At 48.7% G+C, this 16,134-nt stretch overlaps 1 protein-coding gene across 1 annotated transcript; it reads left to right on the top strand.

Annotated features, from left to right (window-relative positions):
• Positions 1-4,291: 4,291 nt before the first annotated feature.
• Positions 4,292-14,339, top strand: LOC311188228 (class I histocompatibility antigen, Gogo-C*0203 alpha chain-like; the record flags this gene model as incomplete). The annotated part of the gene is made up of 6 exons (XM_084259378.1): positions 4,292-4,361; positions 4,673-4,942; positions 5,177-5,452; positions 5,982-6,257; positions 7,052-7,099; positions 14,257-14,339. 6 exons carry the CDS (start codon positions 4,292-4,294, stop codon positions 14,337-14,339), a joined length of 1,023 nt encoding a protein of 340 aa, XP_084115504.1.
• Positions 14,340-16,134: the final 1,795 nt, after the last annotated feature.

Here is a 16,134-nt window from a genome sequence, read left to right as displayed (position 1 = left end):
GCATGAGATGGATCCCAGGCCAGGGAGCTAATGCATATGGCACAGCAGACCTCTTGTCTCTCCCGCTGCTCCCCTCAGCAGTGTATTTCAGTAGATCCGTCTGTTCTGCTCCCCACTCTGTCTCTAGTGAATCCGCTCACACCCCACACCTCTGGCCTGCACCCCAGTTCTTCTATGCAGAAATAAATAAAATAAATCTTTAAATATAAATTTTATCACAAAAATGAATTTTAAACTATTTGAATTCTAGTTATTTAGTTGAATGATGAAGTGTTGAGAAATGAAATTTACTCACATCTGCAACTGACTTTTAATATCATCAGAAAAATACAATGGATGGGAGACGTGGGACCTGGGTTAGTCTATGTCTCAACATTCTGTGTCTTTGGCTTGATTATTCTGTGCCTTTCACTCAGAATATGAACAGGAAATTTTGAGAGAAAGAACCTCTCAAGGCAAAAGTCCTGGTATAAAGATCTATAGATGCTGCAAAGAGTGTGTGCAGACACAGCAGTAGATGTTATGGTGAGACCAGCAAAAACACTGAGGCTTCCCTTGACTCTCCCTGATTTCCCAGCCCAGGCTGGAGGCAGCTGGTTATGTGTCCGCCACACACTTGTGTGTTCCCTATTTGCCTACTGCTGCTTTGATCTTTTATATATTTTCCGTTTGATCCAAAGTAAAAATGAGACTGCCCTTGGAGCTGGGCTGCACCTTCCTGGTGGGTCCCTCTCGGTTTCTCATTGTTCTGCACAGGGACTCTGGGTACTTATTCTTCCCATGTCACACATCGTAAGGCAACAGAGACAGACTGGCAGGCAGACGTGTGTTAAAGCAAATGTGGGAAAATGCTAATGCTGGGATCTAGGTGGGGTGCTCTACACTATTATTTCAATTTTTCTATGTGCTTGAAAATGTTCATAAAATACCACAGACTGAGCGATGAATGCTGCCACACTCTGGGGGCAGCCGTGGCCTATATCCTGTCCTCCAAAGCCTCCAAGTGCACTCATTGTTCTGAATAGTGAGGTGGATAACTGAGCCCCATTCAGCTGTTCCCTCACTAGCTCAGTTCCTCTTGTGCTCATTACTAATCCCCCTTAAACTACCCCCCGGGGTCAGAATCTCCACGGACATATCACACACACCAGCTCTCCTGCCCGTTTCATTCTGTGCAGACGCTGTCCCACAGCCTCAGTCCTGCCTCCCAGGCCTGGGCCTGATCATAGACTCATTCTTGTAGGTCTTCTCTCTGCTTGTCAAGTCTCTTCCATTTGTATACTTAGTGGGGGTGAGACTTTAATATTCCAGTTTGTCTGCTGAATTATTATGATCAAATTTATAATTTCAAAAGCTCTCTCATTCTGAGTATATACAGTTTTATAAAATCTTTTTTTCTTATACTAATTTAGTTTATATTTTTTGCATCTTTTGATATTATTGAAAATAGTTGTAGGGACTTGTTAAGACTCTTGCTTCTCTGATTTTATAAGGTACAAACTTTTTCTTCCCAGCATATGGCTCAGGTTGGATTTACATGTGTCTTTGTCACCTTTACTCAGTGTCCATCTCTCCTGACAGTGCAAGCTCCACGTCTCCAGGGTCCTCTCTCTGCTCTCCATTGTATCTACAGGGGAGGCAGCTTGGGAAGGCAGGAGCCAGCCAGGGAGAGGGATGCTGGGAAGTGAAGAGGAGGCAAAGGCAGAAAACACTCTGGAGTTGCTCCCTGGTTCACTGAGAAAATAATTTCTCAAAGTGTGGTCTGTGGATCCCTTGACATCACTCAGAACCTTTCACGGATGCAGGAGGTCAAACCTATTTTCAAAACATCACTTAGACACCATTGTCCTTTTCACTATTTTGACATTTGCTGAGGTAAAACTTAGTAAGAATGTAGGTTATAGCATCAACTACAGTAACAGTTATTCTTCACCGGCACTTATCTGCAGAAATAAAAATTCAAGCCACTTTCTCGAGAATGTCCTGGATAAAGCATTAAAAATTATCTTTGCTATTGTATCATCCTCAAATGTACATTAAAAAAAAATCTGATGTAAAACATGGAAGTACACATAGAGCACTTCTGCTGCTTTCCAAAACACTGTGTCCCAAGGGAAATACTGTTGTTGTTTTTTTAAAGATTTATTTATTTCTGCATACAAGAACTGGGGTACAGGCCAGAGGTGTGGGGGATGAGAGGATTCACCAGAGACAGAGCGGGGAGCAGAGCAGGCAGGCTGACTAAAATATACTGCTGAGGGGAGCAGTAGGGGAGACAGGAGAGGTCTCCTGCATCATGTGGGACAGCTCCCTGGCTGGCAGGGGATCTAACTCTTGTTGCAGTGGCTGTGGAGAGTTTCACCGTGCTGTGCTTAACCCCTTGTGCCACCATTGAGGCTCCCAAGGAAAATATTTGTAAGAGGTAAACTAGCCTCTTTATTTTGTAGGCAATAACATCTTTACTTGAAGGGATGAATGACAAATTGGCAGACACTTTCCTATAAATAAATGACTGTTCCTTTAAGAAAATCAACTGATAATTGAGAAAGGACAGTAATTTATCTATTTATTTATTTCAAAGATCTGTTTATTTATTTATTTATTTATGCAAGAACCGGGGTACAGTCCAGATGCACGGGAGAGTGAGAGGATTCACCAGAGACAGAGTGGGGAACAGAACAGGCAGATTGACGAAATACACTGCTGAGGGGAGCAGCGGGCGAGACAGGAGAGGTCTGCTGCCTCATGTTGGACACTCTCTGGGCGGCTGGGATCAAACTGGTGCTGCAGAGGCTGCCGACAGCTTCGCAGCCCAGCGCTCAACTGCCTGCGCCACCAGGGGAGCCCCGAAATTACAGTAATTTTGTCTTGACAAATTATAAGCTCTCAGAACAAATAACGAAAAATTGTGTCCCATCACTAACTTAACAATGTACACAGTACTACCTTTACTTTTGTGATTTCTGGTAAAAAATAAACATATATGAGTTTTTGGTAATTTGATTCCAGCATAATGAACATTGAAGATCTACATAATTGAGGAGAACAATGCAAAAAATAAATTCATACATTAACACAAGATCCAATCAATTTGCAAGACAGGCTTATGGAAGAATAACAGAACAGGACTATCAAGTGATAATATTTCAGATTTCACTTTGTAAATAATCTTCAAGAAACTACCACCTTGATAGTTGTTGTTCTTGTTTTTTTTTTAAGATTTATTTATTTATTTATACAAGCACTGGGTACAGTTAGAAGTGCAGGAGGATGAGAGAATTCACCAGAGCCAGAGTGAGGAGCAGAGCAGGCAGACTGACGAAGTACACTGCTGAGGGGAGCAGCTAGCATGGCAGGAGAGGTCTGCGCACCATGTGGGACCCTCGCCCTGCGGGCGGGCATGGAACATGTGCTGCAGAGGCTGCGGGCAGCTTGGGGAGGCACAGTATAGTTTTAATTTAGAATCAAAGTGGAATATTCACAATTAACTGAAAATACTAGTCCTACACATGTGTGAGACTGTATATTTTTTTTTCACAGACTTCAACCAAAATCACAGACGAAAAGCAGAAGGAAACATGAAAATCCTACTGTCTTCTAATGAGACAGACAAGAAAGACACTTGCACGATTACAAAATGTAAAAGATCCACTCTTCTCATTGCCCTGATTATGTTCAGAAATAGTTTTCTTAAAAACATTTTCTGTTAACATGCATCGGCTTATTAATATTATTCTAAGTGAAATAGTAACATCATTAAAAAATCTATTCCTAGTGTGATAAATATGAATAGCTATAACCTCATAAAATTATACCGGGGTCCTGGCTAATTTGTGAGGCTGCGCAGAGATCACGAAAGGAAAATGCTTGCGAATCACTGACCCAGCCCCTAGGCTTGGCCTCAGGGGTCTTGGGGCAGAAAAGGAGGAGGCAGCGCAAAGTCCCATGTCCCTGGGCGAGGTTCTCATAGTCTCGGCCCCCAGGTCTGGGTCTGGTGTAGGGCGGATGACTATTGGGGATACCCTACCCCGCTCATTATCAGCTCTCCCTCTCACCCTACGTTACCCTCCACCCCCTCCCCCCCGGGGCCTGGAAACTGCTGACTCAACTCCAGTTCTCACTCCCCATTGCCTGGGGGTTTCCAGAGCAGCCAATCAGCATCACCCTGTTAAAAAGTGCAGCCAATAGCATCAAAAAAGAGCAGCCAATCAGCATCGCCCAGGCTCCAAGTAAGTACAGTCCCCACTGACGCGCCAAGTTCCAAATGCGCGGCACCTCTAGGGCTCAGGTGATGCGGCCCCCAAGCCTCCTGCCGCTGCTCGCCCTGGCCCTGGCCCTGGCCCTGGCGGAGAGCTGGGCGGGTGAGTCGGGTGGGAGGGAAACAATCGCTGCTGGTGGGCGCAGTAAGGGGTCCCCTGACGGGGTGGGGGGAGCCCCCGGGAAAGGAGTGTCTCCCCCACCGCGGGGCCTTTGCCCCCCTCCGGCCCGTCCTGCCCTGGCCCTTCTGTCCCCCCAGCCTCTTGCCTCCGTTAGCCCCGAGTCTCCGCCCTTCTCGTCCTGCTGCCCCTTTTCAACCTAAGGTTTCCCCTGTGCCCTCCTCCCCGCCTCCATCACGTTGGGACTCGGGACGCGCGGGGCGGAGGGTCAGCCCGGGTCTCCCTCCCGCCCCCAGGCTCCCACTCCCTGAGGCTTTTCTACACCGCGATGTCCCGGCCCGGCCCCGGGGAGCCCCGCTACATCGCCGTGGGCTACGTGGACGACACGCAGTTCGGGCGGTTCGACGGCGACTCCCCGGGTCGGAGGGCGGAGCTGCGGGCGCCCTGGGCGGGGCGGGTGCGGCAGGAGGACCTGGACGAGGAGACCCTGAACCAAAAGCGCACCGCCCGGAGGCTCCGAGCGCTCCTGGAGGACCTGCGCGGCCGCTGCAACCAGAGCGAGGCTGGTGAGCAATGTGGGCTCAGGGCGAGGCCACCGACCCCATCCCCACCGACCGGCCGGGGCGCCCCAAGTCTCAGGGTCCGAGGTCACCCGAGGCTACTGCTCCCGCCGTGACACTCGGCCTGGGAAGAGCCCGCGGGTCTTTCCTGCCTGAGATTTTAAGTTTACGTTTTTTCTGGGCTGGAGGTCGGGGTGCCGGTGGCGTGATCAGGGGACTGACCTCAGGGCCGGGGCTCAGGGTCTCACACGATCCAGAGGACTCTGGGCTGCGACGTGGGGCCCGACGGGCGCCTCCTCGGCGGGTACAATCAGGTCGCCTATGATGGCGCCGATTACCTGGCCCTGAACCGGGACCTGCGCTCCTGGACCGCGGTGGACACCGCCGCGCAGATCACCCTGCGCGAGTGGGAGGCCAGCAGGGAGGCCGAGAGCCTCAGGGACTTCCTGGAGGGCAGGTGCGTGGAGTGGATCCGCAGATTCCTGGAGATCGGGAAGGAGGTGCTGCAGCAAGCAGGTAAGAGGGACCCAGCGAACCCCATCTCTCCTCAGGCCCTCTCTCTGGTCGGGAGAGGGAGGAATTCCTCTGGGTTTCAGGCTCTGTAGAGAGAGACAGTCCTCCAGAGGACCCCGCTTCTCTGAAGGACAGGGAAGGAATCTAGTCTCTCCTGAGGGAGGGAGACCACCCTGAACCAGCCCTTCCCTGGACCCTTGTGAGACAGCAGCATCTTGGGAACCAGGAGTTTCTCTCTCAAGGGCTTGTTTTTGGTCTGAGAACGGTTTTGGATCTGACTCCTGCCTTTCTGTTCATTCACTTTTCACCCAGGTCAGAAGCAAAAGTCTGTGTTCTCCTTAGAGACCTGCCTCCTCCTACCCTGGGCTCTCCCCCCATTAGCCCAGATTCCCCAGACCAGGCAGGTCTCTGGGTTTGTGCTTCCTCCTTCCACACTGACTGTGCTGTCCATTCCGAGGGTTGTCACGTGAGGCTGCTCAGTATCCCTGGAGCAAACCCAAAGAGTGAAATTTTCTGATTCTTCTTCCCTTAGATCCTCCAAACATACACATGACCCACCACCCCATCACTGAGCATGAGGTCACCCTGAGGTGCTGGGCCCTGGGCTTCTACCCTGCGGACATCACCCTGACCTGGCAGCGAGATGGGGAGGACCTGACCCAGGACATGGAGCTGATGGAGACCAGGCCTGGGGGGGACGGAACCTTCCAGAAGTGGGCGGCTGTGGTGGTACCTTCTGGAGAGGAGCAGAGATACACGTGCCATGTGCAGCATGAGGGGCTGCAGGAACCCCGAGTCCTGAGATGGGGTAAGGAGAGGGTCATGGACAGAGCCTCTGCCCAGGGGAATCAGGAGCCCTTCTGGAAACTTTCAGAGCATCAGATGGAGGCCTGGGGCCCAGGGTCTGACCTTCCCTTCCCTTCCAGTGCCCCCTCCTCAGTCCTCCATCCCCACCGCGGGCATCATCGCTGGCCTGGTCCTCCTTGGAGCTGTGATCATTGGAGCTGTGGTGGCTGCAACTGTGATGTGGAGGAAGTTCAGGTAGGGAAGGGAATGGGGGGTAACTGGACATTAGGCTTTCATGTCCCAGGGAGAGTTTGCCCTCCCTGGTAAATGTAAATACTATCCACACACTTGTCCCTTAGTCTGGAGCTGACTAAATGCTTATGAAAATGAATTATGCTTATGAAATGCTTATGAAAATGAATCACTAATTATTCATCTTGATGATTCTGGGGACCTTACTCCCAGAAAATATCAGTGGGGAAGAAGTTGGTCCAGACCCCTCTCATCTCCTTTCTTCATATTTCCTGGTCCTGCCCCGGGTCTTCAGTCACAGTCTTGAAACTTTCCTGTGTTCTGGAATGAGGGGATTCCTTTAGACTTCATGGGTTGACTCCTCCCTGGTCTCACATGATGTTTCTTCCCACAGAAGGACAAAGAGGAAGCTACACTCAGGCTGCAGGTAAGTGTGTATCAAGGGCTGGAACTCTGAGCCCATGGGGACAGCATAGATGGAGCCCCTGGGGGAGTCACATCATCAGGTCCTCTGTGGTCTTCTCTCTCCTGCCTCTGACCAGGTTCTGTTTTGTTCTCCCCTAGGCAGCGACAGTGCCCAGGGCTCGAATGTGTCTCTCTCAGCTCCTAAAGGTGAGATGTGGAGGCCTGTGATGGGAGGGGCTGGGGCAGAGAGAACGGGACCAGGTTATGGGGAAGCTGTGAAGGGGACATTGAGGATGCGGTGGACTATGGAGAATGTCGACACTTACGTGTTTCTTTGAATTTTTTCATGATCCTTTTCCTTCACAGTCTGAGACAGCTGCCCTTTGGGGCCTGAGTGGTGCAGGATTTCTTCTCAACCCCCATTTTGTGACTGCAAGAGCCTCTGGTTTAAACTACAACGAGAAACCACTTCATAGCTGTGAGAATGGCTCATATCAAAAAGACTAGAAATAGCCATTGCTGGCCAGAACATGGGGAAAAAGTAACAGTTTTTACTGGTTTTGGGGATGTGGACTGATCTAGCCCTTATGGAAAACAGTACCGAGGTTTCCGAAAAGACTAAAAGTGGATCAGCTATAGGACGCAGCAGTCCCGCTCCAAGGTATCTATGAAAAAATACGCAACTTTGAAGGGACCCTGTGCTTCCATGATCACTGCAGCACTATTCACAATAGCCAAGCTGTGGAAACAACATAAACACCCCCAAACAGATGAGTAGATCAGGAGCCTCAATGGTGATGGGCTGTTCTGATGGACGATTTGCTCAGAACATGAAGGTTTGTCAGCGCAGAGAGCACCAGGAGACACCCAGGAGAGAGACGTGTGGAGAAGCCGCCTTGCTTCTTGGCTTTGGCTTGAACCGGGAACTTGGAAGGAGATGCCTGGAAGAGACCCATGGAGAGATCGACCTCTCCCTTGCCTTGTACTTTCATTTTGCTCCTTTTGGCCCAGATTTGCTGGCTCCTTCCATCCACTTCCCAGGTCCCCACCTGAAGGCACCTCAGACTCAGAGGACCTTTCAGGCCGCAGTGGCCCTGCCTTGGGCTGAGGCTGTGTGGTTGTGTCTTTACCCACGAGGGGATGGGGAACTTTGGGTGTTTTATTCCCAGTGTTCTTTCTTCTCTTTGCTCTCCATGCCCATTAATTCTTTTCAAGTTGTTCACACTAAGAAAAAAAAAATACAGGTTTCTCCTGAAACTAAAGAAAACTAAAAACTTAGGCAAAACTGGACCCATAAATATGGCACCTTATAATGAGCAAACAAGCACTTGCTTTTCTCTCTCTTTCTCGCCAGGATGTAAAACTTTTACTAAGTATTCTCATCTCTCATTTCAAAATGGTTGTATAACTCCAGCCTATTATCCATTTTGAGTTGGTTTTGTGTGAGGTGGGAGACGGTGGTCTAGTTTCATGCTTTTGCACGTGGCTGTCCAGTGTCCTCAGCACCGTTTATCGAAGAGGTTTTCCTTGTGAACCCTCATCTTAACCTTGTCGACATAAACTTCACTGGATTGCGTGTTGGAGAACGGGGCTTATTTCTTCCCATCAGTAGTTGTATTTTATATTATAATTTATTTGTATATATTTTACATCATTGTTCACTTTTGTACAGTGCGTGCGTGTATGCTTTCTCCTCTCAGGTGTAGTCCCCATAGAATTCCCACCACCAGTTCGCCCCTGCACCGCCACCACAGTCCCTGGTGCTCTTCCCGCCCTCCCCCTGCAGAATGAGTAGTTGTATTTTAAAATCACAAGTCCTTTTAGATTCTCCACTGTATTTTGGCAACCTTAGGTATTTCCCTGAAACTATTTCAAAAGCACTTGAAACAGTGAAAAGATTAGAGGTATATGTCCATTAAAGAGGAAGGTAAATTATTAACTCACCAAAATTAGGACAATTTGTATCTGACAAGACAGAACAGGGAATAGTGTGTGTTGACAAAGCAGCATAAACAGGCTCTGAGGAGCTAGAGAGGCAGTGAGGGGGGTGAGTGTCCTTCCTGCAGGGTGTCCAGAGTCCCCCAGGGTTGACCATGAACACCTGTCCTGTGTCTGTCCCCCCCCCCCCCACTTTTTCCCTCTCCATATGGAACAAAAGGCAGCATTTAGGGGGAGATGAGGTTTCTGGGTGTGTCCTCCTGGGGCAGTTTTGAGTCCAAGTTCCCCTTCTTGCTCTCCTCCCCCTGAGGGGTGTGACCAGCCAGACTTCCTGGGGTGCTCGTCTGGTTGTTTCTGATCCTTTTCTGTGGGTCCCCACTGGAAGGTGTTTTAGACTTGTGGCAGACTTTCGGGCCTTGCTCTGGTCAGTCTGCAGGATGATGTCGGGTGGGAGGCCCTGACACAGGATCCAGGCAGCTGGGGTTCAGACCTGGGCACTGCCATAACCCCCCAATCTCCCCCAGACTCCATGTCCTTGTTTCTGAAGGGGGCGGGGAGGGATGTCAGAACAATATCAATTCCCAGTTCACAGAGTGCTGGGGAGGAATCTCCGAGATCACACAGAGAAAGTAACTGCTGAGGTCACGTAGTCGGCCTTCCATCAATTCCCTGAGCCACTTCTGTTCCTGTGCCCACATCTGGCATTCAAGACCCAGCTCCCATGTCCCCTTGCTGCTAAGGAAGGAACCTCCCTGGCTCTGCCCTGGCCCGCCTCTGAGGCAGGCTACTGCAGCCCTTCTCTCCTCACACACCCCAGGCTGCAGGTCCTCCAGGGTGGGGTCACATAGTTCTCTGTGACCAAAGCACCCTATGGAGCATGTTACTGGGTGACAGCATGTGCTGGGATAGGGGACCCCAAATGCATGACTGCAGGTCTTGCCATCAGAGTTGCCTGCGGTGTATTTAGAGAAGTTCCCAGGCCTGTCCCAGAGGCAGAAAGTGGGTTCTTGGCTGCCCAGGGCTGGGAGGGGACGTTAGGGGAGGTATCCATCGGCCCAGGTCAAGAAAGCAGGGGATATTGTAGGTGATGAAAATGTTCTAAAGTTAGATTATGGGATGGTTGCTCTGCTCTGTACTTACCAAAAGGGCATGGGTTGTACACCTTCAACAAGCTACTTGATGGTAATAAGTTGTATCTCAATAAAGGCGCTCAAAAATACATAAAATTATGTGGCTACAAGTTGTCCTGTGTCTGTCCTTACAACATATCCACATAGACAGCTTTTGAGCCAGGAAACTGTCCCTTCTTGTCACAGCCCTCAGCCCATCAGGAGCTGAGCAAAGAAGGGCTTCCCTCATAGGCCCTCAAGTCTCCACCTCACTCTGGTCCCAATTTAGATGAGATGCTGGACTTCATGCTGATTCTATAATGAAAAGCAGATTTAGGGGCCTTGGGTGGGAGGCAATTTATTTTCATGTGGGCAGAATGGAAATAATTAATGTCCAGAAGGTCTACTGGGTTGGTTTTCAATTTTCCACAAATTCTGGGATACACAGGAGGGGAGACAGTTCCCCCCGTGAGTGTGTCTGACTGGCTGGCTCTTCCTCGTGAGGAGAATGAAGCAGAAGGGACGCGCCTTGTCACAGAGTCAGGCTCACAGGGGCTGAGACTTCCTGCCCGGGCTCCCCTCCTGGTCCCTCTCTGGGGTGACTCCCTGCCTACGGTGGACGCTCAGCTAAGGGGACGCCCACAGGACAAAGACCTGAGGGTTTTCTCCAGGAGCCACATGCATGAGCTCTGAATCAGGTCCTTCCACGCTGATCACGGCCGTTCAGATCCGCCAACATCTCGTCCCCATTGCAGCCTTGTGGGACCCAGAGCTGGAGCCTCTGAGTGAGGCCCCTCCTGCTGCCTCCCCCTCAGAGACTGTGCCAGATGCCAGATCCTTGTTGTTTAGAGGCTAAGTATGAAGTGATTTGGTACAAACCAGTAAAAAATTAAGGCAATGAAGTGATCAGTGCCTGTTTTCACACAAGAAACAGTGGAGGCCAGGACAGCTGGAGTGACATAATCAAGGTCTTGATAAAAAAGAGCTGTCAGACAAGAATTCTACATGTCCTGAAAGTGTTCTCAAAATATAAAGGTGATTTAAAAAAATTATCCCTACTGTTTTTAGATTCCATTTAATTTTGCTGTTTTGTTTTCTTTACACTATCCCAGAGCGGTGTCTGCAGGGTCACAGCACAGAGTCTGTCCAGCTGCCTGGAGCTGTGAGTGGGGCTGACTCTGACTTGCCTCCAGGGAGTGGGGCCCTGGAGCCCCATAATCCTCCCCCAGGGCTGGTCCTCCAGGGTGGCACAGGCCTTGCTCTGTCCTCCTCTTGGGGTCCCTGAATCTCCCTGTCACCCCAGTGTTCATTAGAGAGATTGGCCTGTAGTTTTCCTTTTTTGTGTTGTCCTTGTTTGGTTTTGGTATTAGTGTAATGTTGGCTTCATAGAACGTGACAAACACACCTTTAAATGTCTTCATTTAACTGTCAATTTTCTTTCCCTCTTCTAGAATATAAGCCTTATGGGAACAAGGAGAGAGATTTTGCTTGCTCACAAGTGTATTTCCATTGCTCTGAGAATGCTGGTTGTTGATTTTAAAATATTTGTTGAGAGAGTGAGTGAGTGCACAGACAGAATGACTTATATATACACACACACACACACACACACACACACACCATTGAATGCTGCTTTTATGTCAACATTATGCTGTGAATGTTTCATGAGACATTGGAAATCCTGTTTTTAAATGTTTTCCATATTGGGAATATTTTCAAATATTCAAAAGAACAGTGTAATGATTACCTCAGATTCGACAGTGTAAAGTGTAACAGTGTAAAGAACGGTGTAGTGATTACCTCAGATTCAAAAGTTTTTAACTTTTTGTAATTTTAACATTTTGTAATTTTTTCTCTCCTGTGTATAGTACCTTATGTTTGCATGATTTTTGCTAATCACAGGAATGTGATTTTAAAGGTCATTACCCTCATCCCTAAATACTGCAGTATTTGCCTCTTAAAAATTACAATTCCCTGGGGCCTCCCCTGGTGGCGCAGCGTTTGAGCGCTGGGCTGCGAAGCTGCCCGCAGCCTCTGCAGTGCTGCTTCGTTCCCCGGCCACTGGGCGAGGGTCCCACATGGAGCACAGACCTCTCCTGCCGCCCGCTGCTCCCCTCAGCAGTGTACTTCGTCACTCTGCCTGTTCTGTTCCCCGCTTTGGCTCTGGTGAATCCTCTCACTCTTCCACGCTTCTGACTGTACCCAGCGCTTATATAAATAAATAAATAAATCTTTTTAAAAAAAGATATTAACATTTAAAAAAAAATTACAATTCCCTGCAAATCATATTGCTATTGGAGAGGGAAAATAATTACAATTGTCAATTTTTTTTTTTAAGTTTTAAGGTCATAAAATGAGCTAATTATTCTCCCAAAGTCAGATTTCATATCTGGTTTTTGGGACAAAATTCACTTCTTATTTGTAAATACCATTTTAATGTCTCCCTACATTCCATAGGTTGGATATGCGTATTGTGGAGAACAGCTTTCTTGGAATTCTGGCTCCCTAAGCAAAGGGCAAACAGGGCCTCTATTTCAGGGGTAACACCTGGTTCCCAGACATTTCTCTGCCAAAGCATATGAAGGCAGGCCTGAGACCTGGTGTGAGTGTCCTCCCTCCACACAAGGGTCAGAGTGACCCTGGTCTTTAACACTCTTCTTCCCGGGGTTTGCATCTCATAATCAGGAGCCAAGAAAGGGTCCAAGAACTGGAACTGAAACCCAACCATCCCAAATCTCCTCATTTCCACTGGTAGAGCCCCAAATCCCTGTCCTCTCACCTTTGTCTTTCAGACTCACCTCCTTCATCAGCCCGAATCCACCAGGGCTAATCTCACTACATCCTGTCCGTTTTCTTATCAGTCACCATTGACTACAAATCCCCTGCAATCTCTTCTCCACAGCCTTATTCTGTCTTCTCTCACACCCCTCTCCAGCTCCTGAAGCCTCTGCACGGTGACCCCTGGAGATCCCAGTCCATGATCAGCAAAATCTCTGAAGTTCTCTCTTAGCATGTCCCTTTACCTCTCAGCTCTGGCAGAAATCTGTTCTCCCAAGGACACAATCCATTCTCTTTGAGGTCCTCTTCCATGGGGTGCTTCCTCTCCCACCAATCAAGTGTTATTGACTGGCATGGCAGAGATGAGGCTACAAAGGGGTCCATAAGCCTTAATTCCCTCTTACCACCAACCTTGGACCTCTGAACTGGGAAGTGATGTGTGTCCTCTTAATAGTTTTCCATCCACATTCTTATTTTAGCTAATGCCTTACTGCCTCCTTTACCAAGACAACCGAAGACAACGTTTACAGATTCTGTCACTGTCGACTCATGTATCAGTGTCTGCCCCACATGAGGGGCCTTCAAGTCCCTCACCGCAGGTCAGCGTCCACACTGCCAGCCAGAGTCAGTCCTTCTGCTGGTGCCCTAGACCTCATCCCTTCTTCTCTAATAATTCTTCCCTTTGATTTCTACTGGATTATTGGGGAGGCGGTGTGAATATGCATCCCAGACCCTCAGACTGCGGGAGTGTTATTGACTAACAGCACCAAATACTGTGCTCTCAAATGTGTGCTGTGCTTGCACTGAGACCACGCTACCTATGGGCGTCTTCCAGTGAGTGATTCAGAACCGTAGGGAAACGGAAGATGGACATTTACTGCTCTGAAGTTTGCCTGAGGTTCCAGGACTCCCTGGCACCTCTACTGAGTTTACTTTACTCTGTATGGCACATGAATGGAGGGGACCAGGATGGTAGAGATGAGGCTACAAAGCAGTCCAGAAGCCTTGATTCCCTCTGACAAAGGCTTCCTGGCTAATGCGCCCTCCCAATGTCTACTATGTCAGCATTACAGACCAGAGCTGACCCAGATATAACACTATCTCTTGAGTGACCAAGTAACCACTAAGTGACAAATGTACAGCTTCTCCTTTCCATCCCCGGAGGGCCAGAGTTTCATCTTCTCAGGAATAGACACCTCTCCACATCTGTTTTCCTTCTCTGTCCTCAGAACTACAGCCAGCTCCATTCTCAGAGGCCATTGCAATGCCTGATCCACAGGCATGGGATTGCTCTTAGCCCTGCACCCAGCCAGGAACACACTTCACAGGAAGGAGGGGCGGGATGGGCATGAGCATGGGATCTACTGGGCACATTGCAGTCCACACCGTCCAGGGGTTGCCGGCCACACAACACTGGACGGGCCTTCTGAAGGGGCACCTGAAGGGCCTGCTTTGAGAAATGCCATTAATGGGTAGAGTCACGGCTTTTATAAAAAAAAAGGATTCACTGAGTCACAGCTCTCTATTTGGTACTATCAGGAAGAGTACAGGCCGCTGACAAGTCCAAGACCAAGATCAAGTCCATGGAGGCCCTGCTTGCCATTATTTTCATCATCTACTGAGGGATTTTGTGTTTCTTGTCTCTGCAACTATGGACTTGGTAGGGCAGGTGGTCCTGTCTCCCAAAAGGGGGACACAATAAAGGTTCATTGAACTACACTTCTACAAACTAGAGTTGTTGCCAGGGAAGTGTAGACTCCATGTGCCCAGCAGGTGTGAAAGAGGGGTCTCCCCTTTTCTGGGTAGCAGTAATTGATGCTGATCCAAGGGTAGGGCTGCTGTCACACACATGGGCAGGAGAAGCCGGTGATAGACTGGGGTTCCTTCCTTGCTCCCTGTAATTGTGAATGCACATGTGTAGTTATCCACACTGAGAAAAGCTCTTCAAAATGTGATTGGTTGGGTGACTTAAACAAAAAAAATTATTGCTTACAGTTCTGGTGATTGAAATCCAAGATCAAAGTGATCCAGTGGTTAGTTCTTCCTGACTGCCATGGCTTGGGGGTGGATACGATCAGTCCACAACTGAAGGGCCTACACTGATCAGGTAGGAAGGCCTGGGTCCTCAGGTAAGCCCCAAGGACTCCTGCTCCTGTGTGCTGAAGTCCATGCAGCTTTGGCGCAGAAACCCTGTGCCCCTGTGCTGTTTCCAGATGGTGACTGTCTCAGCAGAGACACTGAGGCAGCCCGCTCCTGGCACACAGAGACCCCTCTGATGGCTGGCTGAGTGGAGGACTGCTGCAGGAGGCCTTGTAGCCCCAGCCAGATAAATACTGGCAAGCAGCGAAGCCCAAAGGGCCTCACACCGTGGGGCTGAAGATCTAACATCCCTTCACTTTTTGTTCTTGGTCATAAAAGGAGAAAAATTTCCCAAAAAAATACATTAGGCACTACATTATATGCATACTGTAAATAAACGGCACAGAAAATTATCTCTTAAAAACTAATTATTAAACAATTTGGCCCACTTGACAATGGGAGACAAGTTATTAAACATGCCTGACAAGCATTACAATATGACTATTATTTTAAGTCCTTCTTTTGCCTTCCCTTGAAGTTTCTTGGGAAAAAAGTTCTTAAATGAAGCTATTTGAGTTAAGGAGTTTCTAGGTAGAAGAAGTTCTGATAGCTGAGTAGCAGCCAGCCCCTGGTGTGAAGGCCATGAGAATAAGAAAAGTCTTTTCTTGCTTAGGCTTTAGCTGATAGGGATGTATTGGCGGCTATCCACTGTCTTAGGTTATTGTTTAGCTGAAACAATGAATTTTAGTGTAAGACTTAGTTGTTTATTAACCTTGAAGGTTGCCTTCTTGCTGAGAGCACGAAAAAAAGATACACTAATTGTTTCTGCTTTGTTTCTATGCACATGATAATGTAATCTCAATGCTTGCAAAAAATGTATAAATAAAAAACCTGCTGAGCCTTTCGGCAGAAGATACTAACACCTCACCAAGTGTCGGTGTCTCCTCATTCCCTTCCCCTCAGCCCCTAAGTTTCAGTTCATTCGTATTCGCTGAGGCCGTCTCATCCTTTCAGGAACCCCTGACACGACATTTTGCCGGAGGCTGGTCCCTGGCAGAGGACTCCCTGTGGCCTGCTCAACTTCACGTAATTTTCTGCTGGTCTAGGACAGTTCAACAAACCTTCTCTTCTCACCATCACTTGGGGTCAGACTTGCATCTTGGTCTGCTGGCTCTCCAAGTTTTCTGGCTCCCTCTCCATGTTCTCTGACAGGTGTTTTCCCTAATAAAATACAGCTGTTTTTGCCCCCATCTTGGCATCTGGCTCTTGTGGGACTTGAACTAACAAAATCATTTCCATCTCTTCACCAATATCCCCTTATTCCATCTTGCAAAATCC

This window comes from Talpa europaea, assembly GCF_964194135.1.
Source record: "Talpa europaea genome assembly, chromosome: 2".
Classification (NCBI taxonomy): domain Eukaryota; kingdom Metazoa; phylum Chordata; class Mammalia; order Eulipotyphla; family Talpidae; genus Talpa; species Talpa europaea.
Note: the sequence above shows the minus strand (reverse complement) of the source record. Positions and strands in the feature narration are given on the sequence as shown.